Source organism: Oryzias melastigma, linkage group LG20 (assembly GCF_002922805.2).
Source record: "Oryzias melastigma strain HK-1 linkage group LG20, ASM292280v2, whole genome shotgun sequence".
NCBI classification, from domain to species: domain Eukaryota; kingdom Metazoa; phylum Chordata; class Actinopteri; order Beloniformes; family Adrianichthyidae; genus Oryzias; species Oryzias melastigma.
Window position 1 is genome coordinate 23,089,751 of NC_050531.1, and position 11,066 is coordinate 23,100,816.

The window sequence follows — 11,066 nt, forward strand, 5'->3', positions numbered from 1 at the left end:
ATCAGCTAGCATGTTGCTAAGAAAATAGCTAAACTTTAAAATAGCCCTAAAACCTGGAAAGAAAGCCTAAATTAGCCAAAACAGCTAGCGTATAAATATTAGCCACTCTAAAAAATAGCCTAAAAAATCTTAGTAAATGACAAAATAGTCCAAAAAGCTAACAGAATGACAATTTTTAAGCCTTTATAACGGTAAGTTTTTAACATAATTATGAACAATAAAAAGGCAGAAATATTATTCCAGAATATATCAACTGAAATCTTAAATAACTCTCAATATTTCACTCTTCATAAAAATATATTTTGTAAAAGGATCTGGAGGGCTGGATCTGGCCTCCGGGCCTTGACTTTGACCTGTGTCGTATACAAAGTTAGTGAGGAAAGTCTGCAGGAAAAATTTTTTTTTGGGCTCATGACGGTTTCACTCAAGAAGTCAAACATTTCTTGTTGAGAGCTCAGAGACAGGAACAGATTTTTTTTTTTTTTTTTTTTTTTAAAAAGCTCTGCTGACAGCTTATTGTTAGTTTGATGGAGTTTGTTCTTAAAGTCCAGCTGCCACAAGTAGATCAGCAGAAAGTCAAACACCTGTAACTCATGATCTGGACGTGTCCGATCCCATCAAGGTGTGCTCACTCCGGCAGGTTTTAGGGTGGGTCTGAATTCTCCTGCTCCACCCTTCTGCATGACTCCGTCTGTAAGCATCATGTGTCCTAGGAAAGGAGGCGGGAGAGATTTAAAGAGAATAGAACAACAAGACTCCACCCTTCCAGCACTTTACAGCGGGTATGATGTCATGCCAAACATGATTTCAAACGTACTAGTTGGACTACAAAAACCACAATTCTAGCTGTGGGAATTCATAGATTGGATCCACACTTGAGTTGTGTTCTCAGATGGACCTCTCGGTTTGAAAGCTGTGAACCGTCACCTGAACTTTGGACCAAACAAGAGAACTCTTCAGAACGAGGATCTCTGTTTACACGCAGATGAACTCTGGGACGGTTCAGTTCAGTGTGAATGCAGGCAGACCAAAGGCAGGAAGTCATGTGTTGTACTTTGTGCACCAGATTATTAGACGCAGCGTCAATGAATGGACTATTTTTGAATTTATATCAAATACAATGCTCAAGTGAGTCCATCAGTCAATCTAACTTTATTAACTGCATTCACAGTAAATCAAGAATTGATTGTAACATACTATATGCTAGCCACATTAGAAACAAACCCTGTTGGAGTATTCATGACTTTACCCCCCGACCTTGTTTCCAATATGTAAAAAAAAATAAAGGGGTTCTGCTAAAACACACGCTACTGTAACTTTGCTACTCAATCAAAATATTAAAAAACAGTCCATAGTAGCCATTGTGTATTCACATCCAAGCATTTTAACAAAGTTCTGTGTGCGTCTCAAAATCCCTTCCATCAGTAAACACAACCAGAATTAATCCGTATGTAAGGCACTCCTGATTATAAGGCGAACTTAGTTTTTTATTTTATTTTTTTATCAATGAGGCTTTTAAGTTTACTTTGTAATGTAGAAAATATATTAATCTCAGTGTTTGAGGATGAAAACATGCACTACCATGAACATGAAGAAGCAGGATTAAATGAAAAAGAGTCTTCTAACCCTCGTTTCCTCTGAGCGGTCCGGTACTTCCCGGTGTTTTGAGCGTTTCCAGGTAAAATGGACCCATTAAACAGTACCGACCCGTACCTCTCGAGGGCCCCCATCTGCTGTAGGTCCATAGAAAATAGAACGGGATGGTTGGTGGTGGAGTAGAAAGTGATGACGGCATTAGAAAACACTAGTATAGCGGTAAGCTAGCGATTCTGTGTTCCTCTTTTCTTCAGTATTTTTCTTAATCGTCCTTCAAACAACTTTAAATTCCTGCCATACACAATGTACCAGAAGTAAAGCAAGAAAAAGACGAGCTGCTGGATGATCTCCTTTGGCGTTTCTTTTCTAGTCGTCGCACTACAATGATGAAACGACACGCTAGCGGTGTAAAACAAACTGATCAGTGAAAGCGAGGCTTAACTAAGTAGAAATGCTCGCCAGAGTTTAGCGGTCTGTACCGTACCACTCCTTACCGGACTGCTCAGTGAAAATGAGGCTCTACTTTCCTGCTCCTTTCCGTCAACAGCGTTATCATTTTTTTTACATATTGTTTCAGATGAGTTGTTCCGCTTCAGTCTTTGTGTTTGTATGAAAGCAGATTTAGAGAGATTATTTATTAGCGCTCTAAAGCCTCGTTTCCACTGAGTGGTATGGTCCAGTAAGGAGTGGTACGGTCCAGTAAGGAGTGGCCTGGTCCAGTAAGGAGTGGTATGGTCCAGGAGGGAGTGGTACGGTCCAGTAAGGAGTGGTACGGTATGGTTGAGTTAATTTTGGAGAGCGTTTCCACTTAGTTAAGCCTCGCTCCCACCAGGGTTTCCCCAAACTTTTTCTTGTGAGGGCCACATAACTGTTTTCTTCACTGATGTTGGGTTGGTTTGTAGGCTAACGGAAAAAGTGGAACAATCACAGCCTGAACATAAAGATTTATGGTTTTCCAGAAAACCACACATAGTCGCTAGCTCAGCGCTTTATTGGTGCTTTCTAATGTCATCACCACTTTCTGACAATCAGCAAGTGGCTACAACGACTCCGGCCCAATCGTCCCGTTCTACTTTTCTATGGACCAACAATGGATAGGGTCCTTTAAGAGGTACGGGTCGGTACTGTTTAATGCAGCGGTCTCAAACACTTGTGGCCCCCAAGTCGATATGTTGCGGCCCCTGCCTTAATATAAACGTTCAATGTCTACTAAGCAGTATCTTGCGTGTCCACACTTCTTTGATGATAGCTTTGTATTTGCTTTGTGATGTTCAGGTTGCATTTGCTATTGTTGTTGGATGAGAAAAGTCCTTAGCAACAGTTGCTAGCGTCGTTAGCTCCTGTCATTTCACAGGAGGACACGCAGAAGATATTGCTTATTAGTACATAAACATGAACAAATGTTCAATAAACTTGTTCAGTAGACAAAGAAATAGACAGTGCATTCAAAAACCTATTTTTGGCACAAATGGAACCCCATGAGACCCCTAAGGTAAATTGGGTTTGAGAACCCTGGTTTAACGGGTCCATGTTACAATGGAAACGCTCAAAATACTGGACTGTACTGGACCGGACCGCTCAGTGGAAGCAAGGCTTAAGAGTTCACAGAACCTACAACCTAAGCTGATGTTTTCATCCTGCTGAACGTTTCCTGGTTTTCAGTTTTCATGATGGAGGAGCGTCCAGGTGCAGCCACACCTTTAACCGCACCCCTGATTTATCATTCCGTCAGGAGGAGCTTATCGTCCACACTGCAGTTCTTAAAACTGTTAATCTGATGGCAGTTGAAGAGCTTTTGTTTCATTTATTACTAACTATTACTTCAGAGTTTACTGGAATTATTATGTTAATGGTTGAAAAGTTACAGTAAATCAAAGAACATAAACACTGGAGCTCCGGTGGTAAAGGGTTAAGATCCACCCACAGAGGGGGGGTCAAACTCAATCGCACATGGGGAACAAATCCAAAACACACCTTTGGTTGAGGCCAAACAGGATAAACATTTATTGAACACATTAAAACTAAATGTTTAAAACTCTAAAACTGGAGCTTTTTAACTTAATTATAAACTAAGTATATAGCATTACCTGTGATGATGTTAGTGTGAATGCTGTAAACTGAATTTGACCGCTGAAGATGCTGAAATTGATAGTTAAAAATGCTGAAAAAAGTTAAGTTGATAGCTGAAATCACTGAAGCTAATAGCCAGCTAAAATATTAACTAACTACCAAGTTAGCAAAAAAAAATAAAATAAAAATAAAAACTTAGGTTAGCCAAAACAGCTACCATGTTGATGAAAAAATAGCTAAACTTAAAAATATCCTAAATAAAAGCCTAAATTGGCCAAAACGGCTTGCGTGGTGTTGAAATGTTAGATAAACTCCAAAACAACCTAAAAAACAAACAAAAAAAGTCTAAATTAGCTAAAACAACTAGCATGGAGCTGAAATATTAGCTGAACTTCAAAACAGCCTTAAAAAAATCTTAATAAATGCCAAAATGGTCCAAAAAGCTAGCAGAATGTCAATTTTTAAAACTTTAAAACTGTAACTTTTTAACATAATTATGAATAATAAAAAGGCGGGAATATTATTCCAGAATAACTCAACTTAAACATGAAATAACTTTCATTTTTTTATATTTGACAAAATATATTTTGTCAAATTTGTTAATAACAATGAAATAAAATGATCTGGAGGGCCGGATAGAATTACCCAGTGAAATCCTGCTGCTCAAAACCAGGATTTGTGTTTATTTCTCATCTTTAATGTAGAAGTTCAGGAGAAAACAGCTGACTTCACCTCAAACTGAGGAGGCCTTTTCATCCACAGCCTCTGAGAAACTTCCTCTTTATGTCGGTTCAAATGAAGACAGGAAATTGAGTCAGATTACAGCCCCTTTCAGATGGATTATGTAAGCATTCGTGCGTGATCAAACATTCTGTTTGGACTTTAAAACCTGCAGGCTGACTCAGGCTGTACAGAGGTGAGGCTGGGGGCGGGGCTTGAGCAGGAAGTGGAGTGTTCAGGGGGAGAGGAAGCTGTGCAACGGTCCAGGTGTGCAGGAGGTGAACCCATTGTGTTTCAGCTGTAAACCTTCATGAGAACAATCTGTTTGTACCTGGTGGGCGGGGCTTAGACACGCTCTTAACTGACCTTCTGCACACATTTCTGGTTCTGAAATCTCTTTGATTAGAAATCACACCTGAGTACATATTTAACCATGTCACCTGACTGTCATTGGTGCAGAAGACCTGGATGATCAGATTATTATTTCAGATTATTAAATCAGCTTCAGGGATTTATGGAAAACCTTTTTGTCATTTTTAGAATTTATTAGTTTATTTGATAATTATAGTTTCTCATAAAGATTAATTAAGAACAAGTACATAAAAACTTGATTTTTCAGGTTAAACTCAGACCTTTTCAAGCCTTCCTGCTTTCGAACATATCGTTCTCTTTATTTATGTGGCTGCCATAGTGAGAGAAGGAAAGGGGCGGAGTCAAACACCACATGAATGGGAGGTCTCCCGAGCATGAACTGTGTGAGCTCTTTAGAAACACTTAAACAAAGCTAAAGAGTTTGGCTAACAGTTTTCAGACTCTTAACACTTTGAGAGATCTTTCCAGGGCTGGTATTGATTATAATTTCCAGAAATGAGTCGATTCACTTTTAATTGTTCAATTTAATTTTGAGTTTGCACATTTATTTAGAAATACAATAATAATCTACTTTATGTTTTGAATATATTCATATTAATCTGATCCAGTTCACATCCTGTAAATGTATCAGTGAAATAATGAGATTGTTAATATCATCCAGTGTTACATGGATTCTCTAAAGGAGAAGTTCTAACTAAAATGTTCAGATCATTAACATTGGAAACATTGTTCTGCTTCTCCTGGAGGACCTTTCAGTTTGGACACTAGGTGGAGATCATGCTATAGTATTGCACCTTATTCCAGAAGAACAGTGTGAGGGGAAAGAAATTACATTTTAGACCACAAATGATAACTTTAAAACAATATTTCCTTAAAAGAGTTTGTAAAATTCATGCCTGTGAGTTTATGAAGATGCCGTCCTATGGGAAATTCTATTAAATGTTAGCATCAAGCTGTAGACTTAAGCATTTTGTGCTCAATTGATATATATATATATTTATGAATTGATTATTGATCTATTAAGCTTAAATTGATTCAAATTGATAATTTGATTTTAGTTTTAGTAACCCAGCCCTACATCTTCCCGCTCAGAATTGTTAAAGTTGTGTAATATTTTTCACATCTGCATAGTTTTTTTTTATTTCTGGAGCCATCTTGATATTGGGTGTACACCCTGCCACAGATTGGTAACCTGTTCACAGCTCAACAGTCTCTGGGATAGGCTCCAGCAGCCCTGTGACTCCCAACACGTTTATGGGGTTTTGGAAACTGGATCGATGGGTTTGGGTTGACGTGTGTTTGTTTGTGTGTGCTTCATTTTAGCATCCTGGAGGTGAGGAGGTCCTGAGGGAGCAGGCAGGCGGAGACGCCACCGAGAGCTTCGAGGATGTCGGACATTCCACCGACGCCAGAGAAATGGCGAGCAGCATGGTGATCGGAGAGCTGCATCCGGTCAGTGCGAGCGCAGAAACGTGTTTGTGAGTGGAATTGATGAGTCTAACGATCCATTTCTCTCTGTTAGGATGATCGGCACAAGATCGCCAAACCTGTGGTGAGTGACGGCTGTCCCAGAGCAAAGAGTGCAAGTGCATTGTGGGAAAAGCTGTGTTTAGTACAGTAATTCTGTTTGTGTCTTATGTTGCCTGATCATTCATCTTTTTTGTGATTTTTATCTGCTATTATATGATTATTCCTTGTAAGAAACAAAAAAAAATATATTTTTTAATAAACTAAAATAAAAAACAAGGAATTCCTTCACATCTATCAGAATTAATGTTTATATGCTCAAAAATGAGATTGAATTTAACAACGTTTTTAATGTACTAATAGAAAAAGATCAAAAAGGAAATTGGTTGAACTCATTGGCTGTAAATAAGAACTGGACTGAGTGAGTGTGACATCATCTATACATACCCCTTCAACCAAAAGAAGTCCATTCAGTCGCCATGTTGGAACCAGACAACATTCTGTGGGCTGAGCCAGCATTTCTTTAGCAAACCCTCTCTCTCCAATCAGGAGTGAGCTTGTTCAAGGCCACACCCCTACTAGTTAAAAGCTGGATTGGGAGAATCTGTCAAACGTTCAATGTGTGCTCCTCTCACAACATAATCATAACTCATGGCAACTCGTAACGTACACGCCCATAAACAAACAGAACACAATAGCTTTAGGGGATGCTAACGCTAGCATTAGCGTCATCTAGCACCTTTCGAGTTCCTAAAAAGATCGATGAGATCAGACCATCCACAAGTGATCTGTTGGCAAAAGATTCTACAAAAAAAACATTTGATGCATCAACAACAAAGACGGAAAGAACCAAGGTAAATTTAAACTACCCGCGGTCTACCTGGCTGGCCCAATCCAAATTCCCCCCCCCCCTTCATTCAGCCCTCCAAACGGAGAGTTAGGAAAAATAGTGTCTCATATTTCAGACGTTACTTTCATTCGACGACATCACTAATAATTGCTGGTCCGCTAGCTTTAGCGCGGAGCTGCCAGTGCTCAAATATACATAACAGCGGTTTTATAACTTTGAAAAGGTCATTCTACAACATAAAGTAATTACTTACATTTAAATGTAAACCTCTGGGGTTCAGAGCACACCAACATGAAGAAAATACTTCTCAGCGCAACGCGGTTCACCCTCACAACAGAGGACTTTGTAACCCTCCATTTAGAGGGTTGGATTTAAAAAATACTGTGAATGTTAACGCGTTTAATAGAACATAATTAATTTGTTAATCTGTATTAATCGCCCTCAGGTGTCCTGCTGTAACAGCGTAATAAAACTGTCTTAAATATAGTAAAACTTTTTTTTAATATTCTGTGATTGAGATTTTATTAAATTAAGAGATAATGTGGGATTTAATTGGACAAAAGTAATTTTTAATTTTAATAAATAAGGCAGAGAATGAACGTCAATCTGACGTCTGTAATGCAGCATCAGCAGCCCACCCACTATGGGGGGCGGAGCCAAGCGGAACTGTCTTCTATGAGAAATCCAAAGAGGAAACCAACCATTATTTTATTTTGGGATGGGGAATTTTCCACAATAACAAGCATCAGTGTTGTCTAAAATATGCGACAACTCTTTGGTTCTCCGTGAAAGTCCCGCCCACCCACGTTAGGTGAGCAGTTCAGAATGGACAGACACGCCCCCACCTGTGTGGGGCCGACCCGGAATCCAGCTGGATCAAACTTCTTCCCAAAAAAGTTTATTATTTTTCACAAACACAATATAGAACATGTATGAGGAAAATAGGAAAAAGCTGAAAAAAACAAATTCCAGGAAAAATGTCAAAAGTGAGAAATTCTTATTTTTTGTGCTGCTTGGTATGACTTTAGCCTGGATTTGTTTGTATTTTCATTCAAAAACATGTTGATTAGTTTGTTGACAAATTTTATTCTTGTTGTTTTTACAAAATTACGCCTAAAACTTTCCTTCTATGTTGTAAAAACAGTTTGTTAAACATTTTGAGGTTTCCACTGCAAAATGAATCACTGTTTTCCAGATGGAATTTTCTGTTTTTGTATGAGTTTGTCTAGTGTGTGAATAAAACATGGAAAAATGACAAAATAAAGGTAGTGTCACATAGGAGAGGTTGTACAGATAAAATAATCTTTCAAATTGAAAATACAGCAAATTCAAATATAGTCAAAAACTGAGTTTTAGCTTCCAAAGGGTTACAAATAAATGTTCTACATATACAATTTGGTTTGGGATTTAATATTATGATTGTTTGCAGATAATAAGTGGCTGGCAAATACTGTAACTAAAAAAAAGTCAATTAATTGCAATGAATTTTTCCAGATTTGCGATTAATTAATTTTTTTAAATCAATTTCTGCTTCTAAAAAATAAATATCCCGGGCATGACTAGCACATAACTGCCCCTTCAAATGGAGGGGAAGACAGAAGGGAAGAATTTGGATTGGTCCTATACACCATGTGATATGTCCATGGGACCAAAAAGATCAACTTTTACAACTCCTTTAGTTACAGTTACTACCTGAAGAAATATGAAGAAACCTTTATAAATAAACACATGAAGCATGACAGAAACCTGCCAGAGTCTCCACATCCAGTATTATGATGAGCTGTCATCTGTGGTTTAAGCACCTCCTACTGGAAACAGCCTGTTTTCTGTTTTTGGTGGAGTATGTCATCACAAAAATCTGTCTGAATGAAGTGAACACTTTCATTTACTGAGTTCATAACTTTACCAGTTCTGTCCAGAGTTATCTCCTAAACTCTGGAATGTGGCGCCCTCTGCTGGAGATGTGTGTATCTAAAATAAACAATCTGTCAGTCATGTCTGTCTGGTGATGGATCTGCTCATTTGTGTCAATAAAGTTTTACCACCTTAAACATCTGAGTCAAAAACAACTTCCTGTTTTCCAGGAAACTCTGGTGACCACCACCAAGGATGAGAGCAGGTACGCACATGCACACACGCACATGCACACACGCACATGCACACACGCACGCCTGGTTCATTAGATAAGGATTCTTTAATTGTGCGTTTCTTTTCCAGCTGGTGGTCAAACCTGGTGATCCCTTCGCTGGCGGCCGCCATTGTCACGCTGGTGTACCGCCTGTACGTTGCTGAGAGCTAGTCACAGCTGTGGCGTCATCGGTGGGAGGCGGCTCCTCCCTGTGCAGGATCAGATGAGCAGCGTCAGACGGACGCCTATTAAAAGTCTCGCTGTTTGTTTCTGAATCTCCAGCTCCGACCCTCTAAGCCCCGCCCACGGATTGCCTCACCTGTTTAACCCAGTAATCACGCAGAGCGTCTGTGATCAGAGCAGCTCTGGAGTTCTAATTCTGTGCTCATTTTTCTGTGAAAGCGTGTGGCGGGCTCTGCCCCTCCACAAACTGTGACCAAATCCAAGAGTCACTATTTTCACTAATCCAGGCGCCTCGTTCTGAGGATCTGCTGCTTGAGGATCTGAGTTCATGAATCGGCCTAAAGGGGGCGCTAACTGATAGAAAGAGAAGGAAAAATGAAATGAAAGCAGAAGATGGCCACATCTGCCTTTTAGATGACAAACATCCTCCTGAATCAGATGATGCAGGTTTTCAGCTCCTCCTGGGCCTGCAGCCTGGACTCTAAAGTGCATTCCAGGGACCAGCTGATGTGGTCCGGTCCGTCCAGCCCAGAACCAGAACCTGAGCGGGCCTCCTGTGAGCGCAGCTGCTTTTTTAAGGAACAATAAAACGTGATTCAGTCGACTCTGTCTGTGTTCTTCTGCAGCTTTGTGTCCAACCAGAATAGACTTTTACTCTGAAAGGACAGAGCTGACCTTCCTACTTCACAGTATGAGAGAGGAGCCCTGCAGCGCCCCCCTGTGGAGGAAGGTTTGGTCTCCAACAAGAGATTTCATTACAGAAATCCAATGAAAGGTTTGGGATCCAACTTGATCTGTTAGACTGAATAGAAAATGAACGAAAGGGTTTGAATTTCTGGGTTTATGAAGACTAAACCTTAAGAAGTCATTTGATGAGAAACAAAGTTCTCAATATAAAAAAGAACAAAGACGCTGCGACACAAACAAACTTTTTAAAAATGCATTGCATTAAAAAAAATAGGCGAGTGAAAGTAACTGTAAAGATCTTTTAAATGCTGTGGTAGAGTGTCCCACAGATTTGATGCAGAAATTGGGAAGGTTTCCATAAAAAAAAAAACTTAAAACACCTCACAGGTATACAGACAGTGGAGGGACGCCAGCTTTGGTTTCATGTGATCCTATTGACTGTATATGAAAACTGGACAAAGTGAGTGTGACGTCATTCATAGAAGTCTTAATTAACATTGTCACGGACATTACAAATATAGATAAGTCCAAAAACAAATGCATAAGAGATACGAGCAGAAAGAGACGAATAAAATAAAACCAATAATAATATAAGAACATAGATAAGAAAAAAACTTAAAATAAAAAGAAGAAAGAGATTTTCTAGTAATATTTTTAGATTTATTGTAAAGTTTCACAGCAATTTGGGTTTTTACATGTTTAACATGAGAAAAAAGGTTGTTTCCTACAAAAAACACAACATTTAAAAAATTGCTTTAATGTATGAAGAATTTACCAAGTATTTTGTATTAATTATTATACAGTACAATATATTTATTTATTAATTAAACCAAACAAAATATTTTTAATATTCTTAAGTTCAGGGTGTGCAGTAATTTAGTGAACCAATGAAACAAATCCTCTCAAAAAGTTGAAGTAAACATACAATCTTAAAATAAATGTTCTGTTGTGGGTAATAAAATGTACAGGTACTACAATCGAATTCAGAACGCC

At 38.8% G+C, this 11,066-nt stretch overlaps 1 protein-coding gene and 1 long non-coding RNA gene across 2 annotated transcripts in view; one reads left to right on the forward strand and one right to left on the reverse strand.

Annotated features, from left to right (window-relative positions):
* LOC112151558 (cytochrome b5) overlaps positions 1–9,990 on the forward strand; it is a 10,925-nt gene extending 935 nt beyond the window's left edge. The window contains exons 2-5 of the mRNA XM_024280539.2: positions 6,082–6,210; positions 6,281–6,310; positions 9,160–9,194; positions 9,293–9,990. Coding sequence (XP_024136307.1) covers positions 6,082–6,210; positions 6,281–6,310; positions 9,160–9,194; positions 9,293–9,374 — 276 coding nt within the window. The 3' untranslated portion in view covers positions 9,375–9,990. The remainder of the gene's footprint in view (positions 1–6,081; positions 6,211–6,280; positions 6,311–9,159; positions 9,195–9,292) is intronic.
* LOC118600259 lies at positions 497–3,380 on the reverse strand. Its single transcript, XR_004949872.1, has 2 exons — positions 3,215–3,380; positions 497–709 (listed from the first exon to the last, which is right to left on the reverse strand). It is a non-coding gene; the product is annotated as an uncharacterized LOC118600259 (long non-coding RNA).
* Positions 9,991–11,066: the final 1,076 nt, after the last annotated feature.